The sequence below is a fragment of the Phasianus colchicus genome, chromosome 12 (assembly GCF_987193195.1).
Source record: "Phasianus colchicus chromosome 12, bPhaCol1.hap1.1, whole genome shotgun sequence".
Taxonomy (NCBI): domain Eukaryota; kingdom Metazoa; phylum Chordata; class Aves; order Galliformes; family Phasianidae; genus Phasianus; species Phasianus colchicus.
In genome coordinates this window covers 15,551,253-15,575,146 of record NC_143447.1, presented here as the reverse complement: position 1 = coordinate 15,575,146, position 23,894 = coordinate 15,551,253, and the positions used below count along the sequence as shown (strand labels likewise).

The window sequence follows — 23,894 nt, the reverse complement described above, 5'->3', positions numbered from 1 at the left end:
CTGTGGGATGCTAAAATAGAGGAATTAGCATGCAAATCCAGCAGTCCCTTGGCTGTCATCACCTTCCAATTAGCTGCATTTGATTTCGGTGGGCGCTGATGGATTGTGTCAGCAGGTGAGGCAGTATGAGGAGAGGTGCTCTGGCTGCCACAGGCAGTAGAGGGCTGTGTGTGTGCCTGCTTTTCCCCTGTGCTGCCTGCTGGAATGATGCTGGCTGCCAAAAGAGAAGCACCGGAGGAACTGATTCTGATTTGAGCATGGCCAGCAGGGTTTCAGCAGACCATGCTATAGCTGTACAATGTATGTGAATTAGGAGGATGTCTTCAAAGCGAAGAGTAGCTTGTGTTTGGTGAAACAATTTGACGAAGCAGAAGAACTGCCATGAAAAAAAGGCTGCCAGGGGAATGTAGCCAAGACAGATGTGACTTGGTCACACCAATAAGTTAGGGAAATTGCATTTACAGAGCAATTTTGAAACACAGGCATATGATCCAATTTGTCCAGAAAACGGGATGTTTCCATGAATAAAAGCAAGCAATCCCAATCCTCTGCAAGATTTTTAGTTTTGTGGAGGGCCAGAAAATTCAGCATCTTTTCTATTTGTTCATTATGAATAAAACTCTGAAAGAAATAGACACAGTTTTGTATAAAAGAAAGAAAGCTCAGAACAGATTTGTGAGTCATTGTCATAGCAATTATATTTGGGTTTGTACGCATAAACAGGATTGCCAAGAGAAAAGTATGGGAGCAGAAGAGGCAAAGGATTAGCATCTGCAAAGTCAACACAAAATTGGAGGGTGGGGATGGAGGTGAAGGGCTTCCTTCAGTCAACAAGAGCAGTATCAGTGAAGGACTGAGTCACAGATGTGCAGAATTCACAGAATAAGCAATGATGTCAAAAGTGGCTGATGGGTCAAGAGCTTGGGGCTGGCACTCTGCTCTTAGATTTTGCCCAAGAAGAAACAGGGGAAGGTTTTTTTGAGAGTTATTTCAGTGAGAGGTATGGTTGGGTACAGAGGACAAAGGAGGTGGAGAAAGAAAGCAGTGCAAGCCTAGAGAGGAAAGAGAGCTCCAGAGATGCATATTAGACAAGCAGAAAAACTTACAACTTGAAAAAATAAAGCACATTATTGCGAGAGCTGAAACAGAGAGAACACTGAAAGGATCAGGAGCATGAAAAAGAAATTGAGAGGGGAAACCGAAGATCAAGACTTGAAATTAGACTTCTAGGTTATAAGGGTATAAAAAGAGAAGAAAAATGCTTGACACTGAGATGGTGGAAGGAGGAAGAAGGGCAGAACGACTTGATTCAATTTTCACTTCAGAGGAGTCAGGAAGAGCATCCAGAGTTTATTTGTAGAAGCAGCCATATAGTGGCAGTGGGGTCTTCATATCTCATGTTGGATGATGGGGCACTGGGCAGCCTGCTATGGTTGGTGATAACCAGCCCATGGCGAGGGTTGGGGCTGGCTGGTCTTTAAGTTCCCTTCCAACCCAAGAATCTGTGATTCTAAACAGTCACTAAAGCTCTAGAGAATATGTAGATATAATAAACTATACAACCTTTACGCTGAAGTACAGTGGGTACTTTCAGAGTTTTATAGTATGTGTTTAAGTCACACCTTCACCTCAAGATCTTCTAAATTCTATGAGCTATTAGCAGCTGGAAATGAAAAATACAGAACAAACTTGCAGGAAAAATATTGCAATTCCTATACAAGCTTGTAAATACTGGTATTGTAGACTGCAGGTGGGTGCATGTGTTTTATAATTCCAGAAAGTGACAGGTAGGGGAGCTCTTATAAATTTATTATTATGCAGTAAAGCACACCAAATGTAAGAAAATATGCTTAGTTTAGTGTAGGAAAAAAGGAGAACAAAAAATTATTTTAGAACCTGTCCTCTTTTGTAGAAATTGGGCTGGAATTTAACAATATATGTCAAGTGAGGCAATTGTTTTGTTCTAAAGTAAAATTCCAGGAGTACCTTTTACATTTACACATGAATGGTGAGCCATCATCTTAAGCTGACCACGAATTTCTAATTTTCTCTCCACAAAATCTTTCTTTTCTTACTTCTGCAATGACCTGCACACACATACTAAGACTTCTAACGTAAACAGTACCTTCAACTTGTTCATCTTCCTCTAATTTATTACACACAGAGTGTGCTATAAATGAAGGCAAAAAGGGGAAAGTAGAGGAAAAAGTAAAAAAATGCATTTGGGAGGAAATGTTAGAAGCTGGGACCAGGGTTGGAGGAGGAGAGCACATTGTTAGGAGACAAAAATTGCTCATATGTGGAGAAGTGGAGCTGGAGTGGACCAGACAACTCACCAGGATGGGAGCAGAGAAAATTCCAGCTCCAGTCTGAGCTGTCAAAAGGACATCACATTTATTCTGAAAGCAAGGAACAGTGAGAAAAGAATTTAAGCTACTGTTAATAACGACATCCTGTTTATCTGTAACAATAGTAACGATGGGACTTTGAGCTCTGCGTCATCCCTTACTACTGCTTTTGATTACCTTAAAACAGAGAATGCCAAAGGAGCACCGCCACTGTCGGCACCTGCCCCAAATCAGGGCTGCAGATCTTTCCCGCATCTCGCTGAGATTGAGAGCTTCTGTCCTTGAAACGTTAAACTCATTATCTGGAAGGTGTGGACAGTCTCATGTCTCACAGTGTCCAGAAGAAATCTGACAGAAGTATGTCATAGGGTGCGGTGTGTGTGGGGGGGAACTCCTGAGAAATGTTGAGCGCGTGTGTATTTTTGGCAGAAGGTACTGGCCAGACTTGTCAGCTGATAGCATCCATAGAGCTGGAAGACTGAAAATGAACTGCATTGCAACAAACAGAGATTTCACCACTGAAACAGCACACTGACATTTATATTAGCTCTGTTTGACATGACCTGATGGGCTCAGCTGGGCTGAAGCCATGCCCATGCAGCATCCACCCGCTTCCCCCTTCCCCAGCCCTTTGCCATATGCCCTTCTCTCTGTCCTGGGAAGAAAGGAGATCCTACCCATCCCAATGCTGTTAGCTGCAGGAAAGGCAGCTCCTTGGCCAATGACACAAAGTCGAAAGTGGAAAGCTGAAGAAGTAAGAAATGCTGTCGTATGCATAGACAGTGCTCTTATGCTTCCCTGATTGTGGGGAGCCTGACAAGCTCAAGAAGAAACTTGGTGGGGTCAGGAGAGTTTCCCCTCCTCCAGGCTATGCTGTGCCTTGATACCAAACTGGGGCGACCTCAGTGAAGTTACCTGATTTACCTGGAGGTGGTAGGGAGAGAATCGTCTCCAATAAATTGTATCAATTTAATGGGGATCATATATGAGAGAAAGGGAAGTCCAAGCCCTCAGTCCCCGGGGCTACTTTGGGGGCTGACTGTCAAGGTGTGTTTTTTATTGTGTGTACCACTTGTCTGATGATAGGAACTAAATTGAGAAGAGGCTCATTTCTCACAGGCCACTGAGCAACCAGAATGTGCTAACTGTCATACGTAGGAAGCACTCAGGTGTCGGGATTGTCAAGAGAGAAAGTGCAGCGCTTTTTATTAACTGCAAGAGCAATCAGCTCTGTCTGGGTCTGCTCAGTCTTGTGGAAACACATAGTTCACACTGGGCAGTGCTCAGAGGCTTAACACAGGTATCAACACTGAGACTCCGGTAATAACTTCACATTAGAGCTGATGCATTATGGACTGTTGTATAGTCACAATTACAATGGTGGTACCTCACAGCCTGATCTCCAACTTAAAGGCATTTCTTAAGTCTGAACAGGTCCAATACTGCATGATTCAGTAGTGTATTTAAATGCTATTTTGTCTTGCATTGTTGATAGAAAGGGTGACAAGATCCTTGTTTGCTGTCTTAGTGCCCTGCATGGAGGATGGGTGTGCTGGACCAGGCTCAGAACTCAGCAAATATTCAAATGTAGTGCTTGAGTTAGCAGCCAGCATCTCTACCTGTGGCAGGAGGGTTGGAACTAGATGATCTTTGAGCTCCCTTCCAACCCAAGCTGGTCTACAATTCTTGGTTCCTACAACATGTCTACTGCAAGGCAATATCCTCATGGTGCATGGTAGAAAAACACTAAAAGGAAAGGCAGTGAGGAAGATGACATCAAAGCACTGGTAGCCACTTCCTCAGCTCCGCTCAGTCCTTCCCTAAGGGCTGTAAAAATGACTACAAATTTTTGGAGGGTTAAACTTGATTTAGAAATAAATTTGATGAGCCTAATTTGAATTAAATTTGGACTAAACTCAACCACAGTTGAAAAACAACCACCACCACATTTTTGAAAACTAGTTCTCATAGCAGCAACATTGGTTTTGCCGGCTCTGTAAAAGTTGAACATATCCAGATTTCATCTCCATTCCTGATACCATAACACCATTGGGCTGTGCAAGAGACGCTCTGGGGCTTTCTCTTTTCATTGAGGAGAGACCCAAACCCCACGACCTAAAGCCATCATCACAGATGGTTCCCTGCAGCACGTATAGGAAAAAGGCCAAATACCCCAGAATCACTACATGGCTTCCTTACCACCTGGAGGTTATCAGAAATGGCATCAAGGGCTCCATCTCTGTTAATAAGTCAGCACTTAGCTGGGAGCTGCTACACCTCAAAGAATCCCCTCCAGGAGCTGGACTCTATGATTCCTGTGGGTCCTTTCCAACTCAGGATGCTCTGTGATTCTATGATTCTGTGAAACAGTACTGGAGGAATCTCTAGCCTACTGCCTCAGCTGGTAGTTTTCTGCCAGAAATAAGCAAACTATTATTTTTCACTAGCATAAAATCAGTACACGGTTAAATATATATATGAGTGTAAGGTTCCAATCTGTTTATTTCACCTCTTTACCCACAGAAAGCCCTGAGAAGAACATTAAAGCCAGAGGCCAGCTGGGCCAACTGAAATGTTCACGGCTGACTGCAGCACAGCACTCACTTGCAAGCACAGAAAATAACCTACTGCACCAGAAAGAGAAAAATGAAATATCCAAGGCCCACTCAGCCACTGCTGAGCCTGAATCTCTCCCTTATCGCATTCTCTCATACTATCTTGTACCATAGGAAACACAGACCCTTGGATTCCACAGCCAGGTGGCACACCTTGAAGACAAGAGAAGTAACACATAGGTCAATCAGCTGTACAGTGGTTTGTGTCCTTAGCAGGTGCTTCAGTACCAGAGATATTAAACTCAGTTATTTTCAGCTCTATGGCAAGAGCCAAAAAGGCCTTCTCTACCCCCATTCTAATTAAGTTTATAGGCAAGGACTATCAGCTAGGCTAAGAGTTGAGCTGTCAAGTTAAGAGAGAAACGCCAGCAAGGTAAAACCTGCCAGCTGGAAAGACAGAGTTTCTGATGGTGGCTGTACTTTCTGGAAATTATCTCTCCAGTCTCATCTTTCATATGTTTCCCAATATATCTCATCTTTCTCTCTGTCTCTCACATACCCAGGTGCACACAGGCACATGTGAGTTATGTGCTATAGCGTCTTGCTTTGGTGGATTGCCTCTGTCTATATCAAAATATATATAATATAGCTAAGGGCTCTATCCTTCTTCCAACTACATCAGTGTAATGCAGACTTCATCTCAGATGATTTGACTCTAGACACAGGCTGTTCTGATTTTCAGCAGGAACTGGCAAGACCATCTCTGCAAATCATCCCTATCCACATCTATGTGTTTGTTCCTTGGTACAGCAATTATTGGGTTAATTGTAGTAGAATCTCTACAATTAGTCAATCTTCTCAACAACCCCTAGAGTGAAGTAACTCGTACCTTTAGAAAGGGTGGCTGAGATGCAAGAATAATGAACCACCGATTAAGATCTTGAAAATATTCTGCAGCAGAGCTAGATTTCAGCCCCAAGAATGGCGGATCATTGCCCTCTCTGGAGCACCTCATGGAACCGGGCCCCCAGCAGGCATTGCTGGCTGCCACATGTGCTGCCTTCCTCTTGGCAGAAACACAAAAGTCCTTTCTATTTTTTTTTTTGTGAGGTCTTTGATTCAAATCCTTCTCAAGCCAATATAGTGAAGACCAAATTCTCTTCTATTAGATCCTGATAAACTATGGGGGCATTTGAACTTATGAGAGTGAAATGTAAAAACCCATCACCCTTAAGGCAACAATAAACAGAGGCAGAGAAACAATTCTTAGTGTAGTGCCTTACTGCTGGTCCTGGCTACATCACTCTGTATCCCATACAACTCAGAGCTGGAAAATGCATCGTCCTGATAATCATCATAATCCAGCTGAATCTAGAGCACTTAGCACATCTACATTAGTATTTGCCAGGGAAATTGGCAAATCTCCCTCTTGGGATGGAGAAGTAAGGACTGTACTGGAAGTGCCATGGGCTGTGAGAAGCACTGGCTTTCAGCCCTAGTGGGTTTGCAGCTCTCAGCTGATGTTGCTGCAACTGCATGGTGTAAAGCTGACCCAGATTCCAAACCTCGTCTGTCACCAGATTTGTTGCATCTCCTAGAGCTTTTTACTTTATATCCAGGGTTTTCTCACGCCTCAGTCCCAAATGACCTCTGTGAGAGTGGCTGACACTATAGCAATCCAGAGGCACCTGCACCTAGCATCTGTGATATACTCCTTTTCCCCTGTTGAATTGTCCTTCAGGACTTCACCTGGTCTGAACATGCAAGTTCAACAAACTGGACGATGATGTGATCTGATTACTACATCTCCTGGATCTGGCATTGCCCTGCAAAGTCCAAACTGGAGTCCCAGATTTTTCATGAGGAAAACTCCTTCAGCCATCCCGCTCCCGCTAACACTGTGATGCTGAAGAGCTTCCCAAAATTACAAAAAAATCAGACAAGGCTGAAGGGAAGGAGATACAGGAACCAAGTGGTAAAAAGTTTCTTGGGCAGATAGCAGAACAGGGGGCCGGCAGAAGGAGTGTCCATACAAGATGTGGGGCAGAGGGAAGATGGGGCCCTTTGGAAGTCAAGCAGCAGATCTTCCCTGCTACTACTCTGTTTTGCAAAAAAAAAAAAATTAAAAAAAAATAAAAGAAAGGAGGGGGGAATGGCATGGTTGCATGGATGGCATGGTTAGAAAGTCTTCCTTTAAGCATTAGTGGTAGGCAAGACAGAGAATCAGGTCCATGCGATGCACTGATACCCTATTTAAGTAAAATCAAAAGACTGAGGATCAGGGGGCAGTTTAGATCTCCTCATGAATGGCTGAGGTTTAAGATGCTCTGTGATATAATCTGGACAATCTATCATCTCTTTCCCCCCCACAGAGAGGATAATTAACACGGTAAAATGCAGTAGGCTCAGTGCACCCCTTTCTGATGTCAGGGGCCCATTTTAAGGTCAATGATTGAAATGCTCCAATGGTGTCAGCTGAGCTTTTGCATCCGTTGCTAGGATTTTACTCACCAAGGACTCTTAAGGTGATGTATGTTCATTAGTTTACAGGAAGATATAATTACCCATCCAAACTGCACCATGTTTCATTTGCTACTAACCTTCTGATTCACCTAGGTAGGTGGCAATGAGTGCATTTGCTAACTGGTGATTACCAAATTAGTTGCATGATAAACCTTTTTCAACATACCTTTTAGGGGGGAAAAAAAAAGTAAAATGAGTAATGAGTTGATCTTTTCCTTCAGCATGCCGTAATTTTTATTCATTTAACTTGAGCCAATTTATTAGGGGAGAGAGGGAGAGAGATTGTGTTCCTTTGCACTTGCATTGCAGAAGAGACAAACAACGGGAAAATTTCTGAATGTGGTTATATTTAAAAATCCACATTAATTATAAACCTACATACTCTTCATAAAGGCAGGGGCTACAGCCTGGCTGGGGGAGGGAATAGGGGGTCACGTATAAATTGTCTCCCAAGGACCCCACTGAAATTTCCATAGCGTTCACCATATGACACTGATGTGTGAAAATTGACATGAAGATTTGAAAATTGGGACCGAGGGAGACCAAGCATAAAATAACTTCAATTTTGCGCTTTCTCTGTCTCTCGGAGGAATAGTGCAGTGGACTGACCAACACAACACAAACAAGCCAAGAGGAGAGAAAAAAAATATTCAGGGAGAAGGATAGGAGTTATTAAAGAGAAAACACACTCCTCACTCACAGAGAGAAAGGATGATCAATGGATTTAGTCACAGAGAAATTCAAGCAGAAAATTGCTGCTGTTTTTTATCTGAGAGGCAGAAAGTTTAACCAAACCAGAATTCTCTCGACTCACTCCAAGGCAAACAGTGAAAAAAACAGCGCTTTGTGAAATGGTAGAAGTGAGTGTTTGTGTGTGTGTGTATGTGTGTTTTTGAGTGTGATTTTACAGTTTTATGATGCCAAATGAATTGTTATACAGAGCCCTCACCTCCAGAAGTCTCTGACCGGGAAGATTTTATAAGGTGTTTATAATCTGCCATGAGATTGCAAATCCCACCAAAATTAGAAAGCCAACCCCACCTAGTGTGAATAGCCATCAGATGGAGGCACTGCACTCAGCTGCTAACACACGAGTCCTATTCCTTCTTCAGAATGAGGGCAAACACATAACATCACTAATAATAGATCAGGAAAAGTAACTAAACTATCAAATTGAAATGTTTTTGCTGTGCCTCCTGTAGTAAAGGGTTAAACATTTTATTCTGGGCAGATTGGCACTGTTTTAAAATGCTATATACTTTCTCTCAGTTTCTTCTCTTTGGGATGCTCTGTGGTGCGGAGTGCAGCTTTTTAGAACTGAATTTTGGCACTCTGGAGGCTCTTGTTGGCACTTCTGCTTACAGAAAATCAAGTAAGTCTTGGGAATTGCTGCTAGTGGTTCCCAAACCAGATCGTTATGCAAAGGCAGGAGGTACCAAAGCATCACTGAACTGTGGAAATAACAGCATACTTCATCTCCTGGAGTTTAACTGCTGTTCTGGGAATAGATGTCCATAATTTTCTTTGCACTGGTTAGCTGTTCAATAGTTCACATCCTCAGATTATTGGTCAAAATGCCTACCAGAGTTGGAAATACTCTTCAGGCTCTCAGCAGGACCATCCAACACTATAGCACTGTGATGTGGACAGACATACATCCTACATGTAAGCCTGTGGATATTTCTTAAAACCCAGACCTGTTATAAGCTGCACCTTAAAAAAACACACCTGTGCAATCTGTTCTGTAGATACCCAGCACTCACCATCACCACTATTGGCAGAAGTTCAATCCTGTTGCTTTTGCTGCCATTCTCCTTTGTGGATCACAAGTTGCTTGCTGTTCTCTGTTACCCCAAAGGCCTCTGTAAGACAATGGAGATTTAAGTCAGTACATCTTTGTTGTGGAAGAAAGGCTGTGAATGTAGATAGATAGAAATTATAGACTGCTTTAGCTCTAAAACTGGTTGTTCTGTAGTTACTGTAGGTCTTAATGTCATTCTCAGTCAGAGAGATTGCACTGTACAGTTGAACACTGAACACTCTACTGCCTCACCAGACAATTTTTCTCAAGCTTACTTATTTTATTTAGCACATAAGGTTCCTTGTGCTTGCTGATATGATGAGCTACAGGACCAGTGTTCACATGCTATGGATCTCATTTATTATGAAGTGTAGTATAAAATAATGAAAAATAGCTCCAGCCATCCCTTCTCTCTCCAGGGTATCTCAGCACCCTTATGGATGACCGCACACACAGTCAGCTCCATAGAAACAAATGGAGAGGAAATGGCACTGCACTGCTCAAAGCTGGAGGACTGAGTGCCTTTGGACTGGAAGCATACTTCATCCATAGCTTCTATTGAAGGTATATTACAGAGGCTTCTGGAAAGAAAAAAAAAAGTATTTATATTTTTTATGGAAAAGATGGGCCTTATAGGTACTAGAGAGCAGGCAGAAAGGAGAATTCTCTAATACAAAGGTCTTTAGGAAATATTTAACAATAAACACCTGGAGGTGTTTCCAATAGCTGCCAATGGAGAATACTCCACGACTCATAGATTGACTAACACAAGAGCTGCCCATCACTGACTCTTAATGCTCTACGGAGCATGAAAGCAATGGCAAGAAAACAATATGAAAAGGCCTTGCAAGTAATTTCACAGGGTAACAAGGAATGCCAGGTTCATTCTAATTACTGACACTATGGACATTTAAATGAGATTTGTTCTTTATAACGTCTGATGTAGAAGTGTAACATCAGATGCCTTTTATGTGCCTTCATTTCGTTTGTTAGTTGCACTCAAAATATGTTTTTGAGTTTATTTTTGTAACTAGGAAAACTGGAACACAACATAAAAACAAACAAACTTGAAATTCTTCCAATGATTCCTTCATTCCAGTAGCTGAGGCTTTAAGGAATGCCATGAGAAAACTGCAAGGATTAATAATAGTAACAATAAAACAACAACAATAATTATTATTATAGTAATAATAATGTTTTCTTTTTAATCTTACATGAACCAAAAATAAGATGCAAGGCCACATTTCATTGTTTTCTTTTATGAGCCTGCTAGAATACACTGGCTGTGAGACAGCACTGCCTTGAAATACCATTTGGTAGTGTGTGTCAAAGAACCTATCTTTTATTTATATACTTGAATCTACTTGCAACCTGCCTTGAACGTGGCAAGGTTGATGCCATCTCCCTTTTAATGAACTCACATTGCCAAGTTACTTTTAATTCACAAACTGTGAGAACAGAATTTGGCCCAGTATTTTCAGTTGTACTTTCACATTACTCGAGGAATCATTCTGAGGACTAATTTTCTGATGTCAGGGTGTCTTCTGTCCTCTGTTTTGTGTTAATGTTTGCATTTCAAATAGTCTTTAAAGTACTTCAAATTTCTCACCTTTAGATCCTTCTTGATTTATGTATGACCTTTATGGTCTCTTTCCTCTAAAAGGCCCACTTCTTCCAATAAAAAGGCAATTTTTAAAAGAATTTCTCTTTATTTATATATAATCATTGTATAGATTGCATCAAATGCTTTAGAACATACATAAAAAACACTCTTAGCTTTTTACACGCAGTTAGGAGATAGTCGTCTCTCTGTGAAGTTTGAGATGAAATATTCAAATGTAAGAGGAAAAAAACTATATCACCTACCTCAAAAAGGTCTTCAGAAACCTGCTGGGAAGAGTTTGAGAAGGAAAGATAGGAAAGATATACCACCATTTTTGAGAAAGGATGGGATAATCCCATTGGTTACTACTATGGAGTAGTGTTTTCAAGGTTACTTTCAACTCCAGAGCAAATAGTTTGCAATGTGTCCTGAAGATTTAGCTAGGAAAGAGAGATTCTTAGAAGTGAAAAAGAGAGTCATAGGCCACTGGGTGCTGTGTAATTGGCACTCAGCCCCAGTCTCAGAGGTGGGAACTACATCCAAGCTTTCTCCATGTCGGAAGTAGGGAATATATTGAGGTTGGAGGCAGTTTAGTGAAAGCTCATTTGGACTACATAGTTCTGTAAAAATGAAACCACTTTACATACAGCTTCAAAAGTAAGGTTGGAAGCACCAAGTCCTCACAGTTCTGAAATGTCCTATTTAAACAGCTTGGAAACAGCAATAGCTTGATGCTTGTGTTATACTTCAGTTTTTATCTTTTACAAAAGCATCTACATATCTCCAATTATATAGATCTTGCCATATCACTGTAAAATTATTTTAAAAGCAAAAAAATCAACATAAAACAGTAGTCGAAGGAAAGGTAATCTTTACCTTCAGATATCTCAGAAGAAATTATTTTGCGAAGCGGGGATCTGCAGTGGGTTAATCAGCCTTTTGCATTTGGAAGCAGAAAGTGAAGGAAGAAAGTCTCTGACTAATCTTAAAGTAGTTGTCATGGGTAAAATCATCAAAATGTACAGAAGAAACAACACTTCTTTTTAGTTTGAATGCATCCCATTTTTTACAGACAGAAAAGACTTCCTAAGGACATTCTTGCTATCTTAATACCTCAATCTTGCTCAGTGTCATTTCTGAATGAAACCATTGTTGAGGCAACACTGAGTTGAATAGCTCCATCAGCCTTCTTTAATTTTCTTGGAGATTATGGGAAAACCTCTATAAATCACTTTTATGACCTCATGAAAAGCTTGCAGTTGTATAGCAACACTTGCATGAATTATGAGATAGCCACAACAAGGACCAAAGATGTCAAGGATGCCAAAGCAAAGCTTTTTGTACCCTGGGACATGGCATTGCATTCCTCAAATCTGCTGTTGGCAGAAACACCAAAGGCAGACATGGAATCTAAACTTCCCTCTGTCTCCTAAATGCAAGGCAGGGATTTGGAAAAGATGGGAAGGCACCGTTAAAATAGCCTTGAAAAGGGTCATTAGTCTGAAGATGTAGCAATTTAATTCTTCATTAGCATTATAAATTAAGCAGAATATACACACACAAAAAAATACAACCAAAAAAACCCAACATCATATACTTTGTAAAAAAAAGAATGGAGGAAAAGTGCTTTTTTTTTCCTTCTCAAACAAAAATCCTTTGAATTTTACACAGTGTCTTTTGCTAAGAGACTTCATGCAGTTCTGGTGATTTAGTATCACGCAATAGACTTCCAGTTGGTCTTTCTTGGAATTCCTTCTCAATTACCATGAACTCACAGCGTTTTGTTCCCATGTGTTGAAATCAAAAGTCCCAATCCAAGAATCACTGGGCTTTATGACATTTCATGGTACTGTAAACGTAAAGCAAAGCTTAAATTTTGCAATTTTCAGATGATAACCTGAGAAACAAACACCTGGAGTGTGTTAGAGCTAGAGACAATCATACATGTACCAACTATAAGTTATGTGATTCCAACAGCAGTGAAAAACTTCATAACAACAAATTGATTTTGTCAGCACTACTTTTTGGAGGAAAACTGCAAGAAAGGTTCTGACTGTGCTAGAGAACCCAGGCCAACTTTTCCGAGAGGACACAACAATATTTGGCTTTGTGCTTTAATTTTCTACCATATACTCGATAATTTAAAAAAAAAAAAAAAAAAAAAAAGTGAAATATTCCAGTTTTGTCAAAATATTTTTTTTTCTATTATTGACACTAAATGGATCTTGAGATATTTCCTGGCAAGAATACTGAATGTTTCAATTGTCACCCGCATTCAGAGCAGAGTCAGACTCCCAAATCTCCCCCCACTGCTACTGAATAAAATGTTTATCCTCTACCAATGGCAGCAACGTTCTGTTTAGGCAACCCAAACATAACCCCACGGTGAGTTCCTGGAATAGAAATGGCAGAAGGTCCTGCTTTCAGCCTGAGTGAGCTTTGGCCAGGCTGACATACTCTCACCTCCCTCTGTCCCCCACACCCCAGTGTGCAGAGAGAGGCCGCAAATGTCACTCTGAGGCACCCCTGGGGATGGATATTATTGATGTTCTGTTGGCCGTGCTACAGCAAAGTGTCCTGCAGCTGCGGTAAGATGTGGAAAGCAGATTTGCTCTCCCGTTTGATTTCCACTTTCTCTCCTTCTTCCTCTCACTTTGGATAACTCTGTGACTCCTCTTGTACCTTAGAAGTTTTAGTCTGGGATAGAAGCAGCACTGGATCCGAGGAACTGGGGCTTTGTGTTGTGACTCAGACAAGCCCATATTCCATTTTAACTGGTCTTGGCATCTCTCTTTGGAACAGAGAGCTGAGATGATATGCTTTCTGCTTTCTCCATTCCTGAGGTCTGCTCACATTGCTAGTTCCCCTAATCCTCTTGCCCAGGCCCTGCTGTTTGAGCCAATTCCCTGAGCTTCTTCTCTCTCTTTTTCCCCCCACCATTATTCCAGGTGGTTACCCATCCCATTTCACTTACTTCAGTGTGTCACCAGGTTGCTGCCAAAATCTCTTCTGTTTTCTCTCCCGTTGTGTTCACTCTTTCTCTTTTTTAACTTTTAATCTCAGCCCAGGGTGAGGTGCACTGAGCAGTCATGATGAAGCTTTCAGGATGTTAGAAAGTAAACTGCTGGAAGAGGTCAGCGAGAGCAAAAACCAATAAAGCACAAGAAGGAAGTTTGATACATACGAACAAAGCAATTGGTAATGATGTGAAATAGTTGGGTCAACCAAGGGCTGTGCACAAATGAAAAGATTCACCTCCAAACACCTGAAAAGTTTACCTAACCTGCTTTTCCTTGACAGAAGTTAGTCTGTTGCCGTGAACCACTGCTAACAGCTTTACACCCTATGTTTATTTGCACATCTCCAGGCACACATGAGCATGTGGCCATCAGCAGCAGGGCAGATTCTTCTTCCTAAAGAAGCTCCTTAAATCCTATAAGCCTCCTGACTTCCTTTTCTCTTCCATTCATTGCTGCTTATTACCTGAAAAGTGTGGTTTAAGGCCAGGTTTTCAATATCCTCTCTTAGCACCAGAAAAAAATGTTGAATTCAAAGGGGTGGCCTCTGATGTATGGGATTGTTTAGTGTAGAGGTGGCCTCCTTGAGCTCCTACTTCATCAGGCAGCCATCAGATAGTGTAGCTCCCATTAAGGAGGGCAAAATTCCCTATTTGCCAGGCAGGGAAGGTTTGCCTACAAAAGGACGGTGATTTTTGAGATATATTTCACTTCTGGATTTCACAGATTTACCCAGGGGGGAAAAAAAAAAAAAAAATGAGAAAGAAAGAAAAAAAAAAAAGAGAAAGAAAGAGAGAGAGAGAATTGTCAACTCAGATTTTCCAATTTTCATGCTTAGAAAAGCAAAAGTTTTTTTTAACTATGCGATGAAAACCAATATCAAGAGTGGTGGCCACAGTATATTAGAGACTCCCTCCGTCCTTTTTTCTCTTTTTAAGCTACTGGCTAAGTAAGATGGGAAATATTTTCCTTCCTTTGGTGCTTGCAAGCTGAGACCCTCTGGCTCTGCTCTCAGTATGACTCCAGAGGATAATTAAATGAAATAACATCTTTTGTGGAATTATATCTTCATAAAATTCCTTAGAAAGTAGAGAACTTTCTGTTGTTTCATCTGTCTCAGTGTCGTTGTTAGCCTACAAGGAAGCACACTGACACTTTCACGATAGCTGTGGTACAATGACCTGAAGGGAACAAAATCCTAGTGCCTTGCTCAGATGGCCAATTCAATATGATTTCTCTCTGCTCTGGGAAGTCAGCCAGACTGCCAGCTGCAGCCCATGCCACCCCTTGTTGGACCTGGAGGGCTCTTTCTTAGACCTCAATGAGAGCAGATTTATTAAAAGGAGAATTACAGTATTAATAGGATTTTTTTTTTCCTAATGACAAAGAACTCAATTTCTTCATACTTGGAAGTGGTTTTATACCCAACTATGCCAATCTCAATATTATCTCAGATGGGTACTTGTTCCCTGGAGGCCCTTAGGGGAATGACCTTATGTCCCTTACCTTTGATAAAGCACTGCTTGCATGCATATAATTCAATTAACATCATCAGCTTATGCTAATTTTGAATTTAGATGGCACGCTGGAAATAAACAGGAGTGTTTATGTCTGTCTAGAAAGAAAACACAGTGACAAGCTTCCCTCCTCCCCGCCATACACACCGCTGTACCCACACCAGTCTGCACGCACACTGCAATCCGGCCAGCCCCTGCCCTGCGAGAGCCTTCATTTAGCTGCCTGTGCTCTCTCCATTTCCTAGGGGGAATTTGGACAAGCAGAGCAGCCAAAATAACACAGAGTGACACATAAACATCCCTTGTCAACCATTTACTCTCTGCTTTACTCCTCTGCCTGTCGCATTCCTGATTTTGTTGGCTATTTTTCTGGTGTTGGTTTCTTTAATTTAGGGTGTTCTGTGGATTGTGGGATACAAGGATGGCAAGAAAAATACGTTTAAAAGTGGAAAGGATTACCCAAACCAGGAAGAGTGCTTCATTTAACAGCCTGGCTGTCCATAAGAAATGGCATGTCACAGCCTCCCCCAGCCCACTGCAGAGCACAACTTACATGAGGAGAGAGCGAGAGCCATGCCGACATATCAGGTCCTAACAACAGCAGAGAGTGTGATTGCGGACACATCCAGGAGGGAATCCAAGCCTCGAATCGCAGAAGATGAAAGAATCAGCCTTTGTGATCAGATGGAGGGGAAGAATTCCTTCCTGACGTCATCCCTAGCAATCAGGTGAACAGCTCCTGTGCAGCCATTTCAAGCAGACACACAAAGAACTGTAAGGTCCTACAGGCTCATCAGCAGGAGCTTCCCATGTTTCATCCTGGAGAACTTCCCTTGCCCAGGCTTTCTGTGTATCTGGGGAAGAGCAGGGCAAAGTGTTGAGTATGAGGGTGCTGCTCAGAGGAAAAAAAAAAACACATCAGTATATGTCATGTCTTAGTGCGAGACATGCAGAGTGCTGGGAATCTGTGCTCTGCCACTGGCTTCATGGTGAACATATTCATCAACTAGGGATAATTTTTATCTCTGATTAAGCTGTGAGTGGGCACAACTCTTTCGCAGTTGACAGCTCTGGGCAAGGAATGGATATGGCAGAATTGTCTAAAATACAACTCAAGTTAATTTCCTTGGATCCTTCAGTTCTCATCAACATGGGCATTTTCTGACGATCTGATTTACTTACCAGCAGTGCCCAGCCATCTATGCCAAGGCAAAGAAAAACAGAGGACATATGCTGAAAAATTTGTAACATGGTCCCCTAATCAAGTGCTGGCTCCATCCTGCATCCTGTTATAAATTGTAATCTACATTGTGTCTACTGTACACACGCCATTATTCTTTCCTCTGATGTCTCAAGCAGCTTTGTCTGATTGCATTTAAATACTTTTTTGAAGTCATTATTGGTTCTCCACTTATTTATATGTTGCAGGGCTTGGTGGTTATCTCTTTTTCTTATTAGGAGAGGGACTCAAGGTTACATTTATTCTTCATATCCGAGGAGCCAATTAACTTCCAGGCTCCCCCAATGCCATCTCAATAAATAGAGGCTGCTGTAGCCGTATTTCCTTCCAGAGGGAGACCAGGATGTTCAGCCAATTCTGAATCCACTCATAGCACTGTTTCATGGTTGAGATATTCAGAGGACAGTCTCCGCTGGAGAACTGACCACTTCTCTGATTGCTGTGTGAGCCAATTTCTTCATCGTGTTTCTATTATGCTCAGAGTATCTGCGTATCCCTGCCCAAAGGAAACTCATTTCTGAGCAATATTATGTTGAGTATTTTTTGTTGGAGGCAGGGGACATGAAGGGATTTTTTTCTTATGGGGTTTGACTCTCATTTTTTGTTCCTGTAGCCTCCTTGCTTCTGTCTACAAATCCACGAAACACCCTTAAGATTATTTACCTTACATTTAAAACTACTATGGGTTAGACTGGCCACTGCACTTTCTGGAGCAAGGAATTAAAACACCAGTAGTGGCTTTCAAGGGAACAGCTGTCCTAGAAAGAGAGAGCACCTGGGGCACAACCCCTTCCATAAATAGTGTGGCTCCAACCCTCTTAAATATCCTGAGTAAGCCTCACTAGGAGTTGTGGGGAGTCATTACATATGCTTAAGTCCATGTATCCCATCAGTATTAACCTTTCACTCTGCTTGGGGCAGAGGAATGGTGCCAGCATCAGGCCCTTGTTGAAGTTGGCAAACTGATGGGGCAGCAACATTTATGGTGATCTCTGCCTTGATGCGTGGCAGTGCTCTGCGCCTCGTCTCACTTTTTGCAAGCCCTTTTTTTTTTTCTATCCTTGAAGGCGAGGCCGTGCAGGTGGCTGCGTTCCCTGGGACAGGGAGAGTTATGTGACTGAAAGTTGGCTGAGCCCTGCCGTGGCGTTGTGCCGTCCCAGCTGGCAGCACTACATCATCCATGCAGTGCCAGCCGGGATCAACCAGGAGTCAAGGTCAGGAAGGCGATGTAAGGGGAGCCAGAGCCACGTGGAGCAGCTCAGAGAGGATGTTGTGAGTGCGGGACTACCCAGCTATGGCTGTGAAACTCTGTAAAGGGAAAAAAAAGAGCCAGCTTCACACAGAAAAGTGCCATTTTGGTTGAACTACAAATGAAACCCAGGCTGAACTGGAAGGCAAAGAGGGTCATGATGGGTGGCTGTGATGAACACACAGTGAAGAATGGAGTGCCAAATCTTGCCAGCAAGGGGCAAAAAATAAAAGCTCCATTTGTGAATCTAATTGGCGCGTGACACAAATGTAGTGGTAGTAGTAGAGCCATCCCATCTGGCACTTCTTATTAATCAAAAGACTCTAAAGCCAAGGAAACATCCAAAAATATCTATCAACAAGAGCTGAGAAAGGGAGAATGTAAGGCAACCCCAACTGTGTCTCCAGAGGCTGTGCTTGATGCTAACAGGTGGCAATGAACATTGCATGATTTAGAGCTCAGAGGGGAATAGGAATCTGAAAGATCAAATATCATTCCAAAACACAGCCAAGCTTTATGATCTGAATATTTGAGCTCTGAGTCTTCCAGGACAGACCTGAATTTGAAAATGGGGAGAGGAAATGGATATATCAGCTCCAGCTCAGCATTTCTTGCCTTAAAATCATGTTGGTTTTCAAATAGTTACAAAAGAAATGGCCAGCTCACCTGACATGCATACCTTCTCTAGAACACAAAAAACTACAAAGAAAATCCTCTTTTGTTCAGATGCTAGACTTACTGAAACCCACTTCTTTCTTCCAATAGCACCTTGCATCCCTGACCCATTAAGTTGCGATAACATCCACACTCATATCCTGTATGAGGGCTGATTGGATGGTGACTGGCAGAAGGTCTACAAGTGATTTATGAATACGATTCAGTAGCGCTTGTCAATATGCCTTATGAACAGCCTGCTTCCTTGAATTGCAGTAGGCATCTTTTCTACAAAGATGCATGCGGGTCTCAAGTGCATTGCAGGCAGCAAGAGCTCTGCAAGACAGCAATGAAGTGAGGAGGAGTTCAGAAAAGGAATCAGAAGCTCTGGAGGAGAGAAAAATAATTTGCCCAAGAAGTTGCAAGACTGAAGCTCAGCAATGGAAGAAGCTTGCTGTTTTGGCAAAATCTTGCCTGGATTTTGCCATTGGAAAATACTGGAAAACTCCCTTAACTCTATATCTGTTATCTTTAGCTCTTAGCAGCACTCTGGAGTAGAAAGGTAACTGGAAAAGAGTTTATGCACCCCATAGTCAATATTAAGCAGTAATATTAACCATCACAGGCTCTCCTATCAAACCCATGGTAAATGGGGTCTGAACTGGTGCTGACAAAGATTAGAAGGGGAGGCTGCAGAGAGTGGAGAAGGATTTGTTTGCTTTCTCTATTGTGTCAGAACGAACCCTTTGAAAAGAGGACGGTGCAGCTTTAATAATAAAAAAAAAAAAAAATGAAAGAAGGAAAGAAAGAAAAAAAGAAAGAAAGGTGCCTCAGTTGTCTCGGCAGCTGATCAACAAAGGAGCAGTCGTGAGCTGTAACCTCTTGGAGCTGCAGTCTGGAACATGACACATGTCAGGCTATGATAAATGGTGCGGAGTGTGTGCAATTTCAAGCGCAATGCCCTTGAGATGCTCAGGACCCCGATCGCAAATGTTATTGTTAAATTAAACCTTAAAGGAAGGATTGGAAAGGGGAGGGGTGGGTTTGTGCGTGTATGTGCGTATGCGCGTGCGTATGTGTATTTATTTCTATATATATGTATGGATATACAAAGCACAGAAGAGATGGGAAAAGTGGCAAGGTGAAAAGAGGAAAACTTTGTATTTCTTTTAATTGAATTGTGCATCTCCTCGTTCTGGCTGAGCCATGGGAGAACTTCAGGCAGGATTTTCTGTCCTACGGTCATTTTATTGCATTTGCTCCATCATAATTTAATAGCTGGAGATCAGCTAAAGTAAGCAAGGGTAAGAGTGAAAAACAAATAAATAAGCAGGTACAGTGCCACAGATGTGCAGCTCATCCAGCTCAAGCGTTCTGCATCTGTGTACCTTTTAATGCGAACAAGTGTAGTTTCAGAGAGTTCTGGGGGCTGATTTTTGGACCTACCAGTCCCTAAGGGCTTGTTTCTTATTTAGGCTGATTGCTGGTATGTGTTTATGAACTTAAAAGATGCTCTCAGAAAGAGGGGTGGTGTCCACAGCCATAACTCACCTTGGGGAGCTTAGGCCTGGAGGCAGATTTCATCCCTGGCCAGTAGGTACAGCCCAAAGTTTGGTGCACACTAGTTCTGTGGTACCAGCATCCTACTTTTCTGCTGTGATTTAAGCCTGAAAGCTGGAACAGAAGCAGTAAATAGATATTTTAACCAAGAAATTGCAATAATGTGAGTAGTCAAGGAGTGTGGAATAGAGAAGTAAACAGAATGATTGAGAGAGAAAAATAACCACTCTTACAACCTGAATAACCTTTTGCCAGGAGAAGTGGTAAGGAGGGCTCAGTGAGCCTCACCCTCTGGCTTTTGCTTTAGGCAGGTGGAGTGGGGACCACATCTCCTGAGCTCCCATCTCCTCCCCTTGCTCCCTCTAGGGAACAAGATCCAACATACCTCCATGCTGAGGGTGTCTCTTGTCACTCAGGACCTGGACTTTAACTTGCTCCTCTCTTCCATTCCTCCTGTTGCTTATTTTATAACTTCAGCCTTTGTCACGTTTCAGCTCATGAAGATTCCACAGAAGTCCTTTCTTTACCTTCTTGCTTCTCATGTTCCCTCCTCCATAGCATCCACGCTACGTGCAATTACTGTAGGCAGTGCAGGAAATGCATAAGAGAATGGAGCTGAGTAAACGAGGAGGAGGACATGGAGGGGTGAGATATGGGGTGGGGGGGTGCTGGAAAGTGTTCAAGGGGAAATGCTTGCACAACTCACATAATTGAAGAGAAAACAAGGCATATGAGCAACATAAACCCTCCACTGGAAAAAGCTTTTCAATCATAATGAAAACTGAACTTAAACAAGCAGTAAAAGGTAAGAAAGAACTAGCAATAACTCATCAGGTAAGATACATTGTTTGCTCTAATTTCTACCAGACACAGGATAAACTCACTGGCCAGGAATGACCAGCATAAGAGAGTTCAATGACCTATATAAAACACTTAGGACAAGGAGAAGAAGCTGAAGCCTGGCCTCTATCAGCTGTATCCATCTGCTTATTGCTCCTGGTTGCCTCTACAGTAGTTCCTTGTCTACTGCAGCCTTTAGAGTGACATGACAACATTATAACTGAGGCCCAGATTTAGGAAATATGATGAAGGCAAAAAAGTGCATTAGATACCAAAGTACTAAGTATTATTATTTTTAGAAATCATCTTACGAACATCCTATGGCTTGTTTTGTGCTTTTTGGCTACCGTTGCCTAGCGTCCAGGAAAAGTCAAGTCCTTTTTCGGTTCTTTGGAACATTTTCCCCATGTTTCTTGTTATTAAAGAAAATAAACATTAGACAAAAGCAGACTTTATTGTAACTATAAATAATTCAATGCAGATGGATTCATGGAAAATACCAGCAGGCAGATTTTCAGAGAGAAAAAAGAGGAATGTTCTAAGGTTAGATGGTGAGGAAAATAGAAAGGGTGAAGAGTCAAGAAACCACAAGTTGTCCTGAAAAGAATAGATACAAATAAGACAGTAATAAGTGATGAGTAAATGTAAATAAAGGTAACTTGGAAAGGCAACAGAATATGTTTGAAAAGTTCAGTTTTTTAGTTGTAAGCATGGTTGTTTCCTAGTGCCATGGAAAAGAAGCCACTTACTGTCGGTCTAGGAAGAGATCCTTTTCACAATATCCCATAGTGATTTGTTCTCTCTCTCATCTTCCCCCTTTAGGAAACAATTGGCTGTTACTTATAACGTCAAGATGATTACTGAACAACGGATTCTCGCATCTAATACTTGCTTCATGTGACAACCCAGACTCAGGTGTGTGGCCAACTTTCTTTTGGAGCACACAGGAGTGCACTGCTCTGTTACAACCTTCTTCACAGAATCATGTGGGCTCAGAATCCCAAGTGGTTTAAACAGATGGGTGATGATACGCTGACAGATACTTGGGAAATAAGCTCTGTCAGTTGATAAAACTTGTTGCTGTTCAATACTCTGCCTCATCCTGGAAAAATGCCCTTTGCATTGCCTTCTCTCGAACTAATGGACAGTGGCCATTATTTTTCTAAGCTGCTAGAGCTCTTTAAAATACAGATAAAATACTGAGGAATTAATGGGAAGCTTGGAAATCCAAAGTCTACTCTCAACCCTGGAATCAGCTCATTAAGCAGCATAAATACAGTTGCACCACAGCCCAGGTGGAGGAATCTAAAAACAATTCAGCAGGGTATCAAAGTGCTTTGAGACCCTAATGGAAGATAATGCCCAGATACAGTGCATCTGGTTCCATTTGTATACCTATCATCCAATACGTTTGTGCATATACATGTTTATCCATACCCATCCAACACCTCCATCCAATAACTGTTCATATACTTCATATAGAGTCCTCAAACCATTTAGTTTTTCTCTCTCCATTGCTTATTCATCTGAATAAACATCAGTGCACAGCCGTTGAAGTCAGAAGGTGCAGAAACACACTCAGGAACTCTGAAAACATGGAGAAGTGAACTGATGGCAGAGAAAAATGAACAGGAGAAAACTGTTCAATAGTTAGGAGGAGTTGGTGAGGAAATGGGTGGTAGAAAGGAAGAACATTCATAGAAGTGGAGCAGCTTTTCTTGATTGCTAGAAAACATTTCAAAGCCACCAATTTTGCTGATGTTGCACTAGAGAAATGCAGTGGCTCCTTTAGGTATAGGTTCTAAAGGGCAAAGGTGAATAAATACTAGTTAGGGACTAAGCTGGAATCACTGAAGCCAGCACAATTCCAAAAAAAACCAACAACAATGGACTACAGAAATACTTCTATGCACCATGTGAGACACAACGTGCAGACACTTTTTTTTTTTTTTTTTTTTTTTGTGTGGTGCATTTTGGCTTCTTCTGTATTTGTTCTTTTGTGGGCTTTTTTTTTTTTTTTTTTTTTTTTGCAAAACGAAGTGGCAATGGATGCTGAAAGGGAAGGTGGAGGAGCTTTAAAACAGGTCTGTGAAGACAGCTGGGTCTGTCTCTTCTTCCCAAGGTTGCTTTTGGGAAAAGCGCTGCAGTAGCGAACTATCTTCTGCAAACACAAGGCGTCAGGAGAGAGAGAAAGAAAGGTTTGCAGGAAAGAGAACCACCCAGCTAGGGTGAAGAAAAGGCTTACTCCGGGCCTGTAAACATTTGAGAAACAAAAGTAGAAGCACAGGGAGAAATCATCTTGTCATTCTCTGCTTTGCCACACGCTGGGGGAACAGCACATTGTTCTCCAGCCGAACAATGCCCGGTTCCCACCAAGTGAGATTTTCTCTCACTGGGAAAAGAATGTGAGCTTTACTTTGCTTTATTATCAACTCTGTGCAAGTGGAGATAACTGCACAGGCTGGTCGGTCCCTGAAAAGCAAAGATGCATTTTGATCAAAATTGGATTACTGAGCATTTCATTTCTCCTTAAGAATGGTTGTGAACTGATTTCTCATTTACTCAATATGCGAAAAAAATTAACAAAATAAGAACTGTCAAGACTGAATAATGATGTTGAAAGGAAAAATAAAGCCCCCAGAATTCCTGAAAAATAATTGGAATGAAGCAGCTCCAAGTCAGATTAGTCTTAAATCTTCTTATGATGAAGGTTCTTGCAACCAAAGGCAAGTTATTTCATTAGGCTGGTTCTGCATTTTTAATACCCGGTCTGTCAACTTAATACAATATTTTTTGGTTATCAGGGGCAGCTTTTTATTGCTCTATATTAACAATATTGCAATAGGTTTAGGAGCAGGAGTCCACAATCAAGGCAATCACAGAATTAAGTGCTTAGTCAAGTCCCAGTCAAACTGCGGTCAAATGGGTTAAAGGGAGATGGACAGAGCTGCCAAACCCAAAATATGACCCAGCCTTCAGCCCATCCT

The 23,894-nt window shown here is 41.8% G+C and overlaps 1 protein-coding gene across 15 annotated transcripts in view; it reads right to left on the bottom strand.

The window, feature by feature from the left end:
• Positions 1-21,313, bottom strand: part of LOC116225415 (uncharacterized) — a 62,249-nt gene extending 40,936 nt beyond the window's left edge. For 8 of the 15 annotated variants that reach the window (XM_090149066.1, XM_090149068.1, XM_090149070.1 and 5 more), the window contains exons 1-2: positions 2,526-2,935; positions 2,337-2,399 (exon numbers count right to left, since the gene is read on the bottom strand). In XM_090149066.1, the coding sequence (XP_090005192.1) occupies positions 2,337-2,399; positions 2,526-2,603 (141 nt within the window). In that variant the 5' untranslated portion in view covers positions 2,604-2,935. The other 7 variants (XR_016470438.1, XR_016470437.1, XR_016470439.1 and 4 more) reach the window with 5 other exon arrangements.
• Between the last annotated feature and the right edge of the window lie 2,581 nt (positions 21,314-23,894).